The 20,166-nt window shown below is 38.1% G+C and overlaps 1 protein-coding gene and 1 long non-coding RNA gene across 2 annotated transcripts in view; one reads left to right on the forward strand and one right to left on the reverse strand.

Moving 5' to 3' along the window:
• Positions 1-19,915, forward strand: part of LOC122549171 (chondroitin sulfate proteoglycan 4) — a 109,344-nt gene extending 89,429 nt beyond the window's left edge. The window contains exons 8-10 of the mRNA XM_043688541.2: positions 5,765-5,934; positions 12,456-12,633; positions 15,521-19,915. Coding sequence (XP_043544476.2) covers positions 5,765-5,934; positions 12,456-12,633; positions 15,521-17,565 — 2,393 coding nt within the window. The 3' untranslated portion in view covers positions 17,566-19,915. The remainder of the gene's footprint in view (positions 1-5,764; positions 5,935-12,455; positions 12,634-15,520) is intronic.
• The window catches only part of LOC148152170 (uncharacterized), a 96,223-nt gene that overhangs the window by 29,858 nt on the left and 46,199 nt on the right, over positions 1-20,166 (reverse strand). The window lies entirely within an intron of this gene.

Here is a 20,166-nt window from a genome sequence, read left to right on the forward strand (position 1 = left end):
ATTGTCCAGCTATGCATCAAATTACCTCACTCAGAGAGATACCAGCACGTTCTCCAACTGGTGGCAGGACCTGTGTTAAACATCGTTGATCTCCACCCACTGTACTACTTCTATCAGCACAGAACGTGTTGAGTTACATACCATATTTGATAATGGTAAGCTCATGGGACAAATAGCAGAGATATCTAGTGGAATGACAGTCCTTGAAAAGGGAACTTAACAGGTTCAAGTAACAGACTGGGATCAGGGATATTAGGAAGACAATTGTGTGAATAGGTAGAGTAGATGGACAGCAAAAATTCCCCTACTTGAACCCTATATTTGCAGGCAGGTAGCGATGTTACAACAGGAAATCCAAAAGAGATGACTAGACTAGGGATCTTGTCAAATATATATGCAGGACTTTATGCACTAAAGAAAATAGTTTCCCAGCTAGCAGCCAGTCAGAATGAGAGAATGACATCTTGAGTAGGGAAGCCTCTGCAAAATTGGAGAGAAAGGAAGGAGAGTGTGCAGAAGACAGTGTGGGGGACAATATCATGGGGACAGAGTGTGTGGAGATTGCTGATGGTACATGTTTAGGCCTTATCATTTCAGTCTTATTCTCAAATATGAAGTGTTTAGACACTTTTTAGACCTCAGCTGGAGTATTGTGCACAATAAAGATGTGAATGTGTTGGAGAGAGAGTACAGAATGTTTCCAGCTATTAGAAACCACAGCTCTGAGGACAGATTGAAGATGTTACGACTGTTCTCCCTAAAAGGCTGAGAGGAGGTCTGATGAGGTTTTCAAAATCATGAGTGGGTCGAGCAAAGTAAATATGGTGAAGCTATTTCTGCTGGTAAAAGAAACAAAAAAGGGAGGATATAGATTTAAAGTGAACTGCAAATGAAGCAAGAGTGGTGTGAGAAAAAACCTTTTCACACAATGAATAATTAGGGCATGGAATGCACTGTCTGGAAATTGGGTAGAGGCAGGTTTAGTGGAGGCAATCATTGAGGGCATTGGATAATTATTTGAATAGTATTAGTGTTCAGGGATATGAGGAAAAGGCAGGAGATGGGCACTAGGGATGGACTATGTAATAAAGCCAGTGAAGACACAAGTGGCCACCTTCTGCACTGAAATAATTCTATAATCTGAGACTCTGGGGCATTAATTTATCCATGTACTGAAATGAGGATGATAGTCAGAAATTCAGTTTAACCCCATTTATAAAACTATTTGAGAAGACAGCATATTTTGAGAAATACATAACCATTTTTGTTTGTTAATAAGTGCACAATATCATGGCATATAATCATCTCTAACATGTGTTACACTATGGTGATGCAATGGTCTAAGTGATATCTTGCTCAGTTATTTTCAGAAAGATGCCATCCCCAAAATAGTTTCTGCAACTGCATGATGGAAAGTTAGCATTTCCTATCCGACATGCTTAGTTGCTTTTTGTATATTCCCATGGAACGCGGGCCATTGCTGACAAAGCTAGAATTTATTGCCCATCTCCAAAGCTCTGTTAGAAGGTGGTGCCTTTTTGAACTACTCCAGTCCATGTGGCACACATGCACTCAGTGCTGCTAGAGTGCAAGCAAGAGGAACAAGTGACAGATAGACTTGCTGTCCAGTGCCTTTGCATTGAACAAATATTTTTTCTATTTTCCTGAATAATACGAAAAATGTTTTTTTAGGCTCTGTTGCTGGAAATAAACAGTTTTAAGGGTTTTCAAATGCTGTTGATCTTGGGTCTGAGGATAATTAATCTGGTCAGAGAATGGCAAGCAATGTATCTCCTTTGTTTATAAAAATAACACATTGCAGCATAAACGTTAGAAAATGCTGTTTTTCCAGCAATGAGTCAGCAGATCATTCAAAGCCAAAAATTGAAACAAAGAGATACTAGAGAAGGAGATGAAATGCTGTATTGAAGAACTGGCTTTATTGAGGATCCTCATTAAATTAGGAATTGGAGCCTTGGGACATAATATCAGAGTCCACCGTTGATTTGGCAAAATAAATGCAGAATGCATAAGAAGCTAGTAATTGAGAAACATAACGTTCTTGGAGGATTGTAGAACTGGAGAAAGTCACTGAGATAGTGTGACCACAGAAAGCTTAGAATTAAAGGACAAGAATTTCAAAGAAAAACCAAGTCTCATTTTTATTCAGGAGTGTTGGAGGTTGCTGATATTCAATAATATTCTGTTTAGAGAGAGTTTATTTAAAAAGTGAAGCATTGACATATGCCTGTGGGGGTGCTTGGTTACATTACATTACAAGATTCAAAATTCGTACCTATCCTTGATCTCAGGATTACTCTAATCTTTGTGGATGCTAATTATTTACAATGGGTTTTGTTACAATAAAGATCTTTACTTGCCCATTTCAGATGACAGTTAAAAGATGGCAAAATTCTATAAGTCTGGAGTCATATGTAGGCTATTCCACATAAAGATGGCAGATTTCCTTCCCTAAAGAGGTTAATGAGCAAATAGGGTTTTTATGACAATCCAATATGTGATACTAGCATTTTATTCCAAATTAATTGATTGAATTTGAATTTTCCAACTGCTGTTGTGGGATTTGAACTCATTTCTGTGGATTATCAAGCCTGTAGCATAGACACTATGCCATTGAATCCATGGTGGAATGTTGATATCAGCACCCAGAATATGTTTAGTGTTATAGACTGATACATGATAGGAGCTGGCTGTCATCCACCTTGTGGACCATTTTTAGCAAAGCTCCACAAATGACTACTTCTCACACGTCAAATTTGTTTTGAATAAGTATGTTGGTAGCATGTTCTGACTTTCAAAAATCATTCTTTTAATCATATTTCATGATGAATAACCTTTCATGAGACATTTCATACCATAATTTTGGATCAGAAATGGGAGGATTAAAAATGAAGGATGGAATCCAATTTCTTCCCCATTCCCATTTCTAGATATCTTTGCCAATGCAGGATAAGAGTGCATGTCAGGCAGTTGATTAATAATCATAACTGACTGGTGTATTCTCCATGGCAACATCTCTACCAATCAAACTTTACTTGCTAACAATTAGCACTCTCCTCTCATATAGAATAAGTGTTGTTTATTTCCTGAAATGTCCTTGTGAATTCTCCTGATGAGTAGAAAATGAAAAGTTTATTTTTTCAACAATGCTCAACATTAGTCCTACTAAATGACTAAGGAATAACTTATTTAAAACCTTTATAATGGGTGAAGAGGAATAGACAATTCTGCCCTCTGAACCTGCTCTGTCATTTTACATCATGGTCAATCATCTCCCTCAACTATCTCTGTGATATCCTCATATTTATTTATGTCATTAGTAATTGGATATCTACAAATTGTTTTGAATTTACTGAACAACTGAACTTCCACAGCCATCTGGGATAGAGAATTCCAGACATTCGCAGTCTCTTAGTGAAGAAGTTCCTCCTTATCTCAGTCCAAAATGGTTTTCCTTTTATTATGAGACTTTGTCGTCTGATTCAAAACTCCTACAGTCTTTTCAGCATCTACTTTCTCTGTACTTGAAGAATTTTATAAGTTTCTGTGAAATCACCACTAATTCTTTTAAGCTCCAGAGACTCCAGGTCTATCTCCTTAACCTCCTCTCCAAGGATGCCCTGCTATCCCAGGAATTATTCTGATGAATGTTTGCTGCAAGTGTATTCTTCTTTGGGCAGGGGGAACCAGAACTGCACAATATACTCCAGGTGTGGCCTCATGTGTATTCCATACAATCAAAGCGAAACTTCCTTCTTCCTTTATTCAAAACCCCTTGTGATAAAGATTAATATACTGTTTTGGTTCTGGATTCTTTGCTGAGACACACACACACATGTACATATATGTTTATGGGGTGAATTTGTACTTGCAAGAGTTACATTGTACTTTGCTCAAAAACTGCATGAATCCATGTATGACTCTGTTAACTCATTTTTTAGATTAGAATCAGTCTAAACATTATAACACAGACAGGGAACACAGGGGGCTAACACCTTCAACATATTATCTGGCTGACTCCAATTGTTACAGTTAACCTGAGAATGTAACTTTTTAAAAAAAGGTTTTGTGATTTACACATGAAAGAAGTGAAACTATCATGGTATTCGAACAGATGAAAGACTCAACAAACAATCAAGGTATTTTTCAATGTATAATTTCAGTTACATCACACTAAACTTTTGCTATAAATTCTGTGTCTTACAATTGTGTCCTCCACAACCACCTGATGAAGGAGCAACACTCTGAAAGCTAGTGCTTCCAATTAAACCTGTTGGACTATAACCTCGTGTTGTGTGATTTCTAACTAGGTCCAATTTGACATTAACATTTTCGAATTCCTACCTTTTATGAAATACCTTGCACTGAGATTCTTCCTATAAAGTTGGATAAGCGCACACTTGTCTACTTTATATTCCATCTGCCATGTGCTTGTACACTCACTCAACCTGTCTAAATCTCCTTGGAGTCTCATTGTATCCCCTTCAGAACTCACATTTCCATCAAATTCTGTATTATCTGAAAAGTTGTCAATATTACAATCAGCGCCCACATCTAAACCATTGATAGAAGTTGTGATCAAGTGGAGACCAAGCTGTGATCCTTGTGGTACCTCTCTGATCATAGACTGCCAACCTGCAAATGACCCATTGATTTTTGCTATTAATCAATGTAAGTAAACATTATTCTCCCTCCTGTGTAATAGACACCTACTGATTCCATTAATGAATCCAAGACCTCAGTCAGGCCTTTATAATAAGGCCTCACGGTAAAAACAGATGCCTGGCTAATATGGCTTCTGTTGAATTTTGCCACTTGAAGTCTTACACTATGTCAGAAATTGGGATACAGCTCCATTTCACCAAGTAATTGTAGTCCAGGCAGTGGTCAGTTGAGAGATTACCACCAATATCTCCATCCAGTCACAGAGCTGGCTGATCAGCCTCACAGTGCCACTGCTGGTGGTGGCTGTTGCTGAGACTGCAACACCAAGGAAAAGACCCATTGACAGTGTGTCCTCAGAGGCAGGCGAGTCCCACTTGGGGAAGCTGTGGGCTGATATTCCAAGTGGAGGTGGTCAGTCAGCATTGATTGCATGGGGTGGGAGAGATGTTCCCCTTCATTGGATGACAGAGTACTCTGAACGGAACATCCCCCAGGCACTGATGGAGGCCATCTGGTTTCACTTGGTGATCTCCAAATAGTATGGTTGGCCCTCCTGGTATGGGAAAAATGCCTCTGGAAGTGGGAATTGGCAATTTACTGGCCAGTTAAGTGGCTCAATTGGCCTGCAATGGGCAGCCAAGCTGGCAACTTACCTGATGCTAAGCCACATTGTCAGCAGCAGGAATACATGAACCTCTCATTCCAATGCCCATGCCTGGAATTTTGTCAGCCCTCTGACCTAGAGGGGTGCAAGCAGAGGTGATTAAGGATTTTGAAAATAAATTGATTGAACACTTGAATAAGATGGAATGGAACCTGACTGTTTTGGTCTACATTTACTCTGTAGTCTAATGGTCTCCTTCCCGGTCATAAATGACTCTTGTCTCCCAGCCCATCACCAAAAGGGGCAGGAAAATGTGGGTCTATTTTGATATAAGGGAGGATTTCTTAAATGGAAGTTAAATGCTATAATGCCTGAAACTGTTGAGCTGACCTCTGTATTTTCCTATTGTCTGTCTGAATTTGACCAGTTTTAAAGATGAATTTTAATTTTATTCACTGAATTTTGTTCTCTCAGGAACACTTAAACGTATTAAGTCTGAAGATTTGAAAGCTACAACTAATGATGACAACACTAGAAATCGCATCATAATGTATTCTTTGGTTAGTTTTCCAAAACTTGGCAGAGTGGTAAAAGTTGACACTGATAATGTGACTCACGAAGAAACCAACTTTACCCAAACCATGGTAAGTGTATGTTCAGTAATTTTCCTTTGATCTACATATAGGCTCAAAAATTGATGTAAACTTAAAACTTGTCAATTTTATGATATATTTAACAATTAATTATTTGAAGAATAAAGAAGTACTTGTGTTTATAATGCATTTTTCAAATCAACAGCACATCCCCACATGCGTCACAACCAATAGTTGCCCTTCGTAAGTTTAGTTCAGGCCAACAGAAAAATTATTTTGTTCCTGTTCAGATGGTGCCATGCATTAGGCTTAAAAGGAAACTTGGGTCTCATTCGAAAGGCCCCTCCTAGTACTGCATTGAAGTTATTTGCTTTCGCTTGGACTCCTGGCTATACAGTCATATAGCACGGAAATAGATCGTTCAGTCCAACTCATCCTTGCTGACTAGGTTTCCCAAACTAAACTAGTTCCACTTGCCTGCTTTTGGACCATATCCCTCTAAACTTTTCCTATTCATGTTCCTGGGCAAAGTCTTTTAAATGTTGTAACTGCATCTGCCTCTACCACTTGCTGTGGCAGTTCATTCCACATACGAACCACCCTCTGTGTGAAATAGTTACCCCTCAGGTCCCTTTTAAATCTTTCTCCTCTCCCCTTAAAACATACCACCTAGTTTTGAACTCCCCCTACCCACCTTATCTGTGCTCCTCATTATTTTATAAACCTCTTAAGGTTTAACCCTCAACCTCTTACATTCCAGGGAAAAATGTCCCAGCCTGTCGTTATAACTCAAACACTCTAGTCCCAACCCTCAGTCAGATGTCAGAGTGCCACCATTAAGCCATAGTGACCATTAATTTAACTTTTAATAACTAATATCACCATTTTCACTGAAATAAAACTTTTAAAAACACATTTTAATCAGAAAAGGAGCTATTCTTGTCTGTACTCCTTTGACAAAAGCACAATGTTAGTTTGTTGGCTGTACTCTTAAATCCAGTCACAATATATAACGAGGTAAATTTTCTGCAATGGTTCTCTGTATCTCCCACTAGAACTCAGGAAATGATTCTGTTAATCTGTCAGATTTATATGGATCGCTTGACTTTCTTCTTTTGGGAAAGCTGAAGAAAAATATTGTGCACATTTTCCTCAGGTAATTTTATTGCAAAATCAGCACTGAATCCTGATAATATTCTGAACAGTGTTTGATAGTCCATGCAAGTGTACAAGCTTTCTACAAATGTTCTTAAGCTTTGCCTCATTTCCAGCTGTTTTGTTTAATATACTGATTAAAATCCATGATACATACCCTATTCAGATACATAATTGCCAAAGATTTTTTAATGTAGAGTATCATGACTTTTAGTGCAATGAAACAGAAACTAAGGATAGACAGAATAATGGGGTAAAGAATGATTGCCTTTGTTTCAAATGCCATAAATACATCTTAAATAATTCATATAGACAACATTAAGAGCTCATGAAATATTCAGCCAGTAAGTTCTAACTTAACCAAGTGGGAACCTGTGTGTCCAATGGAAATAAAGAGGTTTCAGTCAGATCAGACACAATAAATAATTTATTTGAACAACCTGAAATAATTCATTTCTTTGTATTTGATCAATTCTTCATAAGCTAGAAAAGGAAGCTCTTGTATATTTCAGTCATGAACAAATATTTGATTTTCTTTGTTTGAATTTTCCAGCTTTTTTTTATTCATTCACAGATGAGGGTGTTGCTGGCTGGGCCAGCATTTGTTGCCCATCCCTAATTGCCCAGAGAGCAGTTAAGAGATGATTATATTGTTGTGGGTCTGGAGGCCAGACCAGGAGACAGTGAGGGCTGTAGATGCTGAAGATCAGAGTTGAAACGTGTGGCGCTGGAAAGGCAAAGCAGGTCAGGCAGCGTCCGAGGAGCAGAAGAATCAACATTTCAGGCATGACTGGTGAACGCAATTCACCTGCTATAGGCCAGACCAGGCAAGGATGGCAGTTTCCTCCCTTGAAGGGCATTAGTGAACTAGATCAGTTATTCCAGACAAGCAACAATGGTTTTGTGGCCAGTATTCAGCTCTTAATTCCAGATTTTTATTGAATTCAAATTCCACCATCTGCCAGGGTGGGATTCGAATACGGGAACCCAGAGCATTACCTGGATCTGTGGATTAACGGTCCAACCATAATGCCACTAGGCCACCACCTCCCCGATGCCTGGGCCTTAGAATGTATGAGTATACTGAAGTCCATAGGTGCTCTACTGTGAGCAAAGCCAAGTCATTTACGAAACAGTCATATTTACTAAGGTCCAATGATATTTTTATACATTTGATTAGACAGTCACTTAAATACTGTAAACATTCAGGCACGTTCATAAATGCTGTAAGGAGACAATTGCTGATAATGCAATTAGGGAAAAATCTATTAGGGCAGAGCCTTACTGGGGCCTGAGTAATGTACATTATCCAGGAAAATAGAGCAGAATCACATGAGCTGTCTGGTGCTTTTTATCATTTATTTAAATGATGAAACCATATTAGGAGGTACGGTTAGTAAATTTGCAGATTACACCAAAACTGGTGGTGTGGTGGACAGTGAAGAAGGTTACCTCAGAGTACAACTGGACCTTGATCAGATGGGCCAATGGGCTGAGGAGTGGCAGATGGAGTTTAATTTAGATACATGTGAGATGTTACATTTTGGTAAGGCAACCCAGAGAAGAACTTACTCAAGTAATGATAGAGTCCTGGGGAGTGTTGCTGAACAATGAGACAGAGGGGTGCAGGAGCATGGCTCCTTGAAAGTAGAATCGCAGGTAGACAGAGTAGTGAAAAAGGTATTTGTCATGCTTGCTTTCATTGGTCAGTGCACTGAATATAGGAGCTGGAACATCATGTCATGGCTGTACAGGACTTTGATGATACTTTGAGAATATTGTGTTCAATCTTGGTCTCCCTGGTATGGGAAAGATGTTGTTAATCTTGAAAAGGTTCAGAAAAGATTTACAAGGACATTCTGTAGTTTAGAGGGTTTGAGCTACAGGGAGAGGCTGAATAGGCAGGGGCTTTTCTTCCAGGAGTGTCAGAGACTGAGGGGTGACTTTTGAGATTTATAAAATCATGAGAGGCATGGATAGGTTGAATAGGGGTCTTTTTCCCAGGGTAGAGGAGTCCAAAACTAGAGGGCATAGGTTTAAGGTGAGAGAGGAAAGATCTAATAGAGACCTGAGTGGCAAATGTTTCAAACAGAGGGTGTTGCGTGTATAGAATGAGCTGCCAGAGGAAGTGGTGGAGGTCGGTACAGTTACAACATTTAAAAGGCACCTGGATGGGTACATGAATAGGAAGGGTTTAGAAGGAATAGGCTAAATGCTGGAAAATGGGACTAGATCAATTTAGGATATGTGGTCGGCGTGGGCGAGTTGGATTGAAGGATCTGTTTCCATGCTGTATGACTCTGTGACGCCTATCTCAATGTCAGAACCAACTCATTGCATTCCACCTCCATGGGCATTGGCGTCCAATAAGTGCCAACATCTAAGAACTCTCATGATACGTCACATATTAACAATCACGCTGAGCCTTTCTGGACACGTACATCATCCCAGCACTTTCCCCTTTTTCATTCATTCAGAGATGAGGGGCACTGACTGATTTAGCATTTACTGCCCCAAAGGACAGTTACGAGTCAGCCTCATTGCCAGGGCTCTGTCATCACAGATAAGCCAGACCAGGTAAGGATAATAGATTCCTTTCCCTAAAGGACATTAGTGAATCAGATGGGATTTTTATGACGTTGACAGTGGTGCCAGTAGGTTAGTTTTTTAATAGATTTTTATTCAAAATTCACCATCTGCCTTGGTGGGATTTGAACCCTTGTCACCAGGACATTGACAAACACAGAAACAGCTGAAGAAACTCAGTAACTCTGGTAGCATCTATGGTGGGAGAAGCAGTGTTAACGTTTGAGTTTGACATAACTCTTCAGAATTCTGACACTGAACCAATGAGTATGTAAAAAAATCAGTCGTCTCTGATTATTTTTTGACACCAGTTAAATAAATATATACTCATGCTTCTCAGCATGGATCACCATGTGTCTTCCCATCAGCCTGTGTTGTTGAAGTTCATCACTCATTTCTTATTTTCTACATTTGCAAGTTTTAGTCATTTGATAGTCTAAAGCTGGAGTATTTCTGAAAAATCACTCAGTTTATTGAAACCTTTGGTCTCATGCTCATCAGGGCAATTTGCATGAAATATCCAGTCTCAAGGCAAAACAAAATTTATTCACATATCTGAAAAAGTGTCACCGGACCCAAAACATGAACTCTGATTTCTCTCCACAGGTGCTACCAGACCCTCTGAGCTTTTCCAGCAATTTTTGTTTCTGATTTCCAGCATCCACAGTTCTTTGTTTTGTTTTAGTCCACTTATATGTTGTGGGAAATGTACTTGACCACTTATATCTCATTTCATCATTTGCATTTATTTTTCTGAGCACCAGAAACCCACAAAATCAAATTTATGTTGTAGCCGTAACAAGGACAGATAAATTTGTATCTTGTTATGCAACATAATAAATCCAAAGTAGATTTTCCTATTCCTGCACTATCTGAGACAGTTTGGGTGGAGCAACCAGGTGACACACTGCACAAGGCCATTGACCTTTGCATGTCATCAACCTGTGTTCCTACATTTGAATAGCAGCAGGTAGATGTGGAGGCAATGACACAATCCTTTGCAAAACTCAACATTAAACTGGTCTATGCCCTGTCTGGAGACTTAGTAGCATAAACTTTAAAGAATAACTTAGCAGGAACCCAAGAAGAAATACATTATTATGATCCCTAAATATTTAAACTTCATTACATTCATGATCTTCACCTTGATAGATAGGGACTGTTGGCAACAACTTAAGTTATGCTGAGTTCCAAAATATTATAATTAATCCAAGTATAAATTGGTATTTTTTATCTTCATTGCTGATTTAAAAAAAAAACTGGTGTGTTCAAAGCATAAATATTTATGCTGTCAACCCTGTTTGACGTGAACTTTCAACAACTCTAAAAGTAACGATGGCAGTTTTATGAAAGGACAGTTTCCCCCACCAACCATTAACATCCCTCACCACCCCCAAGGTTTGCAGGCCCAGCCACACATCAATTTGGATAGTGCAACTCAATATTAAAGAGAAAAAAGGAAGCAAGTGATTAACGTTGATTTGTCATGAATTGTACCTGGTGGGCGTTTGGAACGCATTGCCAGCAGAGTTGGTAGAGGCAGGCAAGGTAGATTCATTTAAGATGTGTCTGGACAGATGCATGAGTAGGTGGGGAGCAGAGGGTTACAAATGCTTAGGAATTGACCAACAGGTTTGGACAGTACATTTGGATTGGCTCAGGCTTGAAGGGCCGAAGGGCCTGTTCCTGGGCTGTAAATTTTCTTTGTTCTTTAAGTGCTTATTAGATACCACCAAATGAAAATCTTCTCTACTATAAAGTTATATTGTCTGGCTGATTATATCCTATAACTAGATACCATTTCAACTATGCACCATTGAATAACAACATGAAAAGGATTTAAGGAATTTTTAGAATGTTGGAGTCCAACTCGCCCAAGCCGACCACATATCCTAAACTGATCTCGTCCCATTTGCCAGCATTTAGCCTATTCCTTCTAAACCCTTCCTATTCATGTACCCATCCAGGTGCCTTTTGAATGTTTTAACTGTACCCACCTCTACCACTTCCTCTGGCAGCTCATTCTATACACGCAACACCCTCTGTTTGAAACATTCCATGTTGGAGATAAACCTCTTGGGTGGGATTTTTATTTCCAGTGTTTAATTGTTTTGAACCGCTGTGTAGCCATGTTGCTATCTACTGCTTCTGATACAATTACTACATGAAGCAAATCAAGAAAACAGGAAAAAAAAACTCAAATCAATTGCAAAAGCTTTTTAATTCAAAATGGATAAATGTAAATATCCTTAAAACAAAAGCTTGCAAAGATTTGAATCCAAGTAGCTAATTTATTTTCTGTTCAAACAAATGGTGATAAAGAGAATTGATGTGGAAGAAAAGTTAAATTGATAAGCAAAATGAATTTAATCTAATACAGGCAATTAACTCAGGATAATATGTATCTCAAGGACAGTTATGAATGGACAAGATGATGCTGTGTTACAAATTATTGAAGTCTTAAGATGTCACATTTTGTTGGTCAGTTACTCACTCAGTCAGTTATCCAACCCAGTAGAAGGAGATGACGCTTTCTCAAAGTCCTAATCATTTTCTGTAAATTTGTCAGAGGTTTAATATGATTTATGAATCTTCTTGAGATTTTAGGAACAATATTTTTCTTGGGCATTAATCTCATCCTGATTCATTCTTAGCTGGGGATTAATGGGTAAAATTAGGTAATAAGACAGATAATAATATAATGGCAAAGTAAAAATAGGCAACTAATGTGTAAGTACAGTTGCTTGTAAACATCATAGGTATTACATTTTATGTTAACGCCAGTTATCTAAGTTAAACCTGTCTGCTGCATATATCATTGTTTTCTACAGGTGAATGAAGGCTTGATTGCATATGAACATACACATGCTGATGCCATGGGCTGGACTGCTGAAGATTCGTTTACCTTTATAGTGTTTTCCCCGCCAGCCTCATTGGAACCGCAAGAGTTTCATGTCACCATCTCGTACATCAACACTGGACATTCCAGTTGTCTACTTGCAAATACAGGTGAAATATTCAAAGTATATCTTGAGTGTATGAAAATTCTGGAGCCTGCCCAACATAATCATTTCGATCTCCTTGCATTTCTTAAAATTTGATCCTGAATTTTCTCACATATAAACAAGACTTTTACCGTAAGTGGACTGAAGCTGGGATTTGTTATTTCTACCTTTGTGCCAATTCCACACCAATTGCAATAATAATGAGCTATTTAGACAGAGGGGCAACTAAATATTTGATAAACTATGAGTGTATTTTATGCACTGCTTCATCACATCAGCATTTTAGAGTATTGTGCTTATGCTTGATTGTCCAGCCTCTACATAGGCATCAATCATTGTTTCTTCAAGACAAAATTTTCCTTGCTGTATCCAAACAAGTTTCCAGCCCACCAAAAATGAAAGCTTTTGGGCCCCAACTGTATTTTTCCCATCATTGGTTATTGTGCTGTTTTTGCAAACTGAAGTGCATGCTCTTACCTGGAATTTAGGGTTTTTTTGCACAAATTTGCATAAATAACCTTACGCCCTTCTAGGCTGTTCTATAAATATAAATGATGGAAAATGTCTCAGAATGGCACAATGGAAACGAGTTCCTTTTTGTCTCACTGATTTTGTTTTAATGTTATCTAATGCTCTTCTGTTGAACCAATTCACAAATCATTCAACTAAATAACTTTCCATCGATGATTCTTTCTCTATCACCTCGTCATATCTGCCTTTTTCTTTTATCAATTACTACAAAACTACCATTTAGTTTTTGATTCTAATTAAGCATAAAAGGTTAATGAGTTTTTTTTTCTCTTTACTGATACCTACTAAATTGCTGTGTAGATTCAGCATTTTATGTTTATCTTATAGATGTTTTACCATTTTAGCCAGGAGCAAGGAATACAATTCACAATCTGATTGATGCTGTCTCTCATCATTGGCTTTTCTCATTTAATTGGTTTTATTATTTGTTCAGAAAGGAGAAAGTGAGGTCTGCAGATGCTGGAGATCAGAGCTGGAAATGTGTTGCTGGAAAAGCGCAGCAGGTCAGGCAGCATCCAGGGAACAGGAGAATCGACGTTTCGGGCATAAGCCCTTCCTGAAGAAGGGCTTATGCCCGAAACATCGATTCTCCTGTTCCCTGGATGCTGCCTGACCTGCTGCGCTTTTCCAGCAACACATTTCCAGCTTTATTATTTGTTCAGACAGTATGTTATTTTAAATCCAGCAGAGCCTTGCTTTCTCAACCTTTGATCTGAATCCAGATTCCTAGCATAGGTTTGCATCAAAGTTTACCTCAACATTTAGCAGATCACAGAAGACGGATTAGAAAAAGTGAAGGGCTTTGGTAGAGGCCATTAATATCCCTACAGAAAGCAGTAATGAAGAAGCAGGATGCATAAATATGCCAATCAGAGAAGCTTGTTGCAAAATCATAGCAGTTGTAATTGAAGATTTTAATTTCTACATCAAATGAGAAAATAGAACTGTTCAAATTCCCAAACACATTGAATTTCTTGAATGTATTTGGCACAGTTTTCTAAAACAGTATTTCCTCTGATCCATGTACGGCGCCTGCCTCCCACTTCACTCTCTCAAGCCACCTACAGCTTGACTATCAGCCTGGGGTTGCAAACCTGCCGACTCAGCAGTATTTTAAATGTAGATCTCCTAACTGAGACAAGGTAAGATGGAATCCTATTTGTGCTATCACGGGAGATTGGATCTGTCTGCTCACTGCAATGTTCAAAGGCAGACAGCAGCCATTACTGGGCTTTCCATTGTGCAACAGAATGGAAGTGAGACAGGAAATCAGAAGGTAGCAGTCTTAAGGCACAGATTATCGATCAAATAGTCAATGAAAAAGGTATCATTCCTGCTCTGAGTGAATAATGCCTTCTTTACCAAAATAATCTTGACAGCAGAAACATAATTTAATTGCTTCCTGCATTATTACCAGTCAGCTCTGCACTGTTGTGTTCGCTTCTCTTGATGTTTGATTGGGAAATTGTTTACAGGTCCTCTGCAGTCCATTTACAAGCTTGTGAAGAAGTAGTGAATAGTATGGTTAGTAATATGCAATTAGCTGGAGATATGTGGGTTGCCCTTCTCCATCCTTGCTTTGAAAGTAACAGCGCATCCTGGCTGTGTCAGAAAAATGACATGGCATCAGGAGACAGCCGACACCTGGTTAATTCCTTTCCTTAGTGGGAAACTAAGCCCTTTGCCTTTGCGTTAAACCAGGAGTTGAACTGTTAATGCTACTGCTATGTTGCAGGGTTCAACTGTTTGTTTTTATTTTGGATACAGCACCAAATAAATATGTTGTCTGAGTGTGCTTCTGCTCTTTGGTGAAACACCTGACTCCATGATGAGCTTTAAGCAATATTTTAAATTTTAATCATCATGGAAATGAGTTTGACTCAATGTAGGTACATTATTAGCTCAATTCAGTGTTAATATGCACATCTAAGCCAATAGACTGTGGTTCAAACTTCATTCTAGGTCTTTCCAACAGGCTGATATCTGTAGTCATAACTCAGGAATTGTTGCATTATCATCTTTCAGATGAGAGATGAAGGCACCATTTTCTGTCTCAATTATATGGAGAAGATTTCATGGTACTATTCAATGAAAAGCTTTTTTTCCAGTGAGCTGATCAACATTTCTGTTTTCGGTTAACACCACTAAAACTCATCATTTATCTGTTGCTTTTTATGGAATCTTTCTCTGTGCAATTTATGTATTAAATTTAGCTGCAAAGCAGTGACTCTCCTTAAAAAGTAATATCAATGGATGAACCATTCTGGGATATCCAAATGATGTCCAAGGTGCTATATAAATGCAAATTATAACTCAACGTAGTTTATTTTACTTAAGGCAGTTTTTGTTTTCCTTAATAGGTGCTGCTGTTACAGAAGGTGAAAGAGTACTGATTGACAAATTTAAGCTGGATGCTTCAAACCTACTGGTCAAACTTCTAGAGTCCGAACGCTCATTTTATGAAGTGTGGTATCAAGTAACAGCTTTGCCTAACCATGGTGTGATTGTAGTTGGTGAGCGTAACATCACTAAGCAGAAACCCTATTTTTCTCAGTTTATTCTTAATAAATATGGAATAACATACTTGCATGACGACTCAGAAAGTCTGAAAGATAATTTTACCTTTGCTGCATGGCTAAATCCAAAAAGCAAAGCTGCATCAATGCCCTTGAATGACAGTGAAGTAATACAAGAGATGTTCAATATTACCATTACTCCTGTTAATGATCATCCTCCAGAACTGAAAACTAAAGCCCCCAGTTTGAAGATATTGCAGGGTTACAATACTGCACTGAATTCAGACCATATAAACGTTGAAGATTTAGATAATCTACCAGAAGAAATCAAATACAGTATTATCAGTGGACCCAATAATGGCTATCTAGCAACAGCAGAGAACTTGAATTTGTCTGTCAAGTATTTTACACAGGCTGATATCAATGATGGTAAAATTTGGTTTGTTCAAGATGGAAGCTCATCATCTGGTGTTTTTTATTTTAGTGTAACTGATGGTAAACACCGGCCATTATACAAGTTATTTAATTTGGAGGTTATACCTATTATGATCACACTTATAAACAACACTCAACTAGAAATTGAACAGGGACAAAGTATTTTTACCATCACCAATGAACACTTGGCAGCAGAAACGAACGGAAAAGTTGCAATGATAAGTTATGAAATTACTGCACCTCCACAATTTGGACATATAATGATTGGAAACAAAAATGTGAGTTTGTTTAAGCAGGAAGACATTATGAGAGGACTTTTGAGTTATCATATGACTAATCTTTCTGCGTCACACGATAGCTTTGAGTTCACAGTACTGACTTCTGAAAGCAATGTGTCTGAGCAGGTAGTTAACATTACAGTAAAGCCTTTGCTGAAAATGGCAAAAAACTTTAAGATTCCCACTGGAACCACCTGTCAGCTTGGGACAAACATGTTGGATGCCAGTATGTTGGCCAACCAGACTGCAAGTATTCCCGAGTTTGAAGTAAAGCGATTACCATCCTATGGCAGACTTGTGAGACTAAGCCATACATTGAGAATTCGAAGAGAAGCTGAAAAAATATTTACTCAGAGAGACATTGAATTAGGTCTTTTGTTCCTTGAGGTTGAAGCCAATATGACTGGATTGGACTTATTGAATGACTCTTTTGATTTTCTTTTGACAGCAAATAACGTGCAACCAGCTGAAGGCACCTTTCTCTACAGTATTACTCCAGTTAATGGTTCTGAAGTACTTGACATCACATTAATTGAAAATTCACTATTTAATTCACATATGTCAGATTTAGCCTCTACATCAGCACAGTTATCACCGAGCCCTCGAACAGAGACACCCACGTTTTCTCCTACTAAACCTGTGCCACATTGGCGAAACCGATCTCGTTGGGGAAATCGCAAAAGTAACATGTCTGCCTTTGCCCCAGATGTGACACTGGCAAGCTTCATACAACAGACTGCATTAGAACAAGTCAATGACAAGCCTGTTGCTCAAAACATTCAGGATCACAGCTCTCTTCAGATAATTTTGCCATTAGCAGTTTTAGCTCTTTTGCTCGTCATCTTCACAATTGTTGTATTTTTGATAAAACAGAAGAAGAAGCCAAGTCACAAGCCTCTCATTAGTAATTGTCCCAATAATGGTGGAGCGTACAGTCCAAACTTTCACCCAGTAGAGAGAAGCCCAACAGTTCCAGCTGTCACAGTCTCCCATCTTAATACAGGTGGCCTTTCTGGCCCTTCACTGATAGAAAGACAGAATCGAATGGTTACCACAGCCTCCAGTTCAAAAGACACCTCAACTCTACTTTATAACTGTTCCCAGATTGATGCAGAAATGGTGCAGCATTGTCGTACGACCCATCCAACTTTGAGGAACAACCAATATTGGGTTTAATAAAGCAAGAGATTTACATTTACCCATGAACATTGCTGTGTTACAAAGAAATAAGAGAGAGAAATTGCTGACAGAATCACATTCAGTCTTATTTTTTAAAATAAATGTCCAGAACATGAAAAGTGATCACACATCATCTTTACAAGTTGCACTGCTAAAATGAATTTTGAATTTTTTTTCAGAAAACAAGTGGTCGATATGATAATTAAAATCATTATTTTAACAGTTTGCCATCGTACTTTGAAATCAGATATTCCTCACCTCAAAGCCAGATTTTTGCTTCAGAGTATAGGTAACTCAAGTGGGGAAGTTCCCAACTTGGCAGATCTGCTTCACTTTACAGAGACCTGTAAGAACCAATTTACACTCCAAGAAGAAGGAGGAATGATCATGTTGAGGACCTCCAACCCTAGAAGTAAATCCAAAGCAACCATAGGGGACACGCGAGTGCTGAGACAGATTGGTTAGAAGACCCATCTTAGTTCTGTGGGATATCATTTCAGTTATTTCAGAAGCTGTTAGGCCCTTTTGTCCTCGTCCCTGAAGCCCTCAAAGACCCTTCAAACCCTGCCCTACCATTGCCACTTACCTGTATCCATTATGAGCAGAGCACATGAGCCATGTGGAGGTAAAAATAAAACTCTCATTTATGCACACTCAATTTTTTTTTTTTAAAAACTCCCACTCATGGAACTCTATCAAAGCTTTTAAATCTCCTCAAGTGAAAAATCTCTTGTAAAAATAACCTTCAGTGCAGATCCTAGATCAAAGACTGTTAATCCTTTAATGGCTTCTTTAAGCTGTCCATCAAACTGTGAACTCAAAAGGCCCTATTGAAATAATTGTGGCTTTGAAACTCAGCCAATCGTTCATAATGGCCTTATCACAAAACATCCATGGAAACAACACAACCAAACTGGTATTTTTCAAACCTATGACAGATCACCAGTAAACCAAGATAGTACAGCTAGATATTTTCTTATCTCTTGGCAGCTTTGGTTTTTTATGGCATGTTCAAAAGAGCATGAATTTGAAACAAAAACCTAAGATGGAACTTATCTGTCCCCCAAGATTGTTTAAATCTACTGCTTAGATCTGTGGCTCTCGCGTTGTGTGTTAAACCCTTTGGAGCAGCTAAAAATGGGAACTGTTTGTATTCAGTACTAACTTAGGAGAAAGTGAGGACTGCAGATGCTGGAGATCAGAGCTTAAAAATGTGTTGCTGGAAAATGTGTTGGCCTGCTGCGCTTTTCCAGCAACACATTTTTAAGTTCAGTACTAACTTACAATGGCATTGCTGTGTAGGTTGTGCCCCACCTTACCCGTACAGCAAACGTGGGTTAAAGTTCAGTCGGAAATTAGGTGTGAGACTTCGACATCCTTGTCCTCCTCACTCCACAACTGTCAAGCACCCACATTCTATCATTTAGTGGCAGATCTGTTGTCAAAGGAAGTATGCTCACTCCCTTTTTTACAAAATCTAGATTTACTTAATTTAGTTATACTTAGTAATTCTTTAAGACTCTTAAGTAATTGGGTAAAAATTCAAAGAGGTATATTTGTAATATTAAATTAACATGATTTTGAAGATTTAGAAGAATCAGTCAGTGAAATGTGACATTTCGTTTAAAATTTTGCCTTGTTGTATTTGTAGTAAATAGCAAATTTGGGATATAAGCACTTCAAGAATTTTATGTCCTAATTTGTTTAATGGGGTTGAGTGGATTTTTGCAATTTGCTCATTAATATAAAGTATGAACAGCAGTGGAATTGGGATATCTTCTCTACTTTTCATCACTATGTGGCAACATCAAGTATTTCAAAATCCAAGTACAGTTCAGGTCATTTGTAGTGCAAATCTCTCCATTATTTGATTCAATAATCTGCATGAACCACAAGTAATATCCACTTCTGCACCAACACAAATTATTTCACTTTGAAGTGAGAGGAATACAAGTAGTATTTTCCAACACCTGATTAATATATATCAGTAAGAAATAAATAAAATGAGGGCAATTTACTTTTGGTGTACTTAGAAGGGGTTTGTTACTTTATCAATGATACAGTAATTCTTCAATATTTTTATGGAGAATCTAGGTATAATGTTTAAGGTTGTCTTTTCAAATGTCTTGTTGCTACAATTAGCAAAGACTGAAAGTTTTTTACTCAACTTGTTTCAAGTTAGGAATGTTATTTAAAAAGTGATTTTTCGCATGAATATATATGTTAAAAAGTCAAAATATTGGATTGCAATTGATTTTATTAATCATAGCACTGTACCTAAATGTCTGATGTCCTTATCTGTGCTGTTCTTCTACAGTGACTGTGAATAAATGTTTTGGGAAAAATATTTCTATACCATATGCAATATTTTTACACCTGTTCTACTCTTCACAAATTAGGAATGGACTTTCCATTATGACACAATAGAAATTGAATGAACTTAAGTTTTAATATGCACTGAAGAAAATGATGCCAAGTTTCCAGTGACTCACTAAGCTCCAAAGGATATTACTCAATGGTATGCCATCGTGTATGATTCTAAGCTAATAAAAAATGTCGACATGTACTTGTCTCGTCCTGAAAACTCTGCATTACTTT

The sequence above is a fragment of the Chiloscyllium plagiosum genome, unplaced genomic scaffold (genome assembly GCF_037043375.1).
Source record: "Chiloscyllium plagiosum isolate Xiang-an unplaced genomic scaffold, Cpla_swu_hap1 HiC_scaffold_1, whole genome shotgun sequence".
NCBI lineage: Eukaryota > Metazoa > Chordata > Chondrichthyes > Orectolobiformes > Hemiscylliidae > Chiloscyllium > Chiloscyllium plagiosum.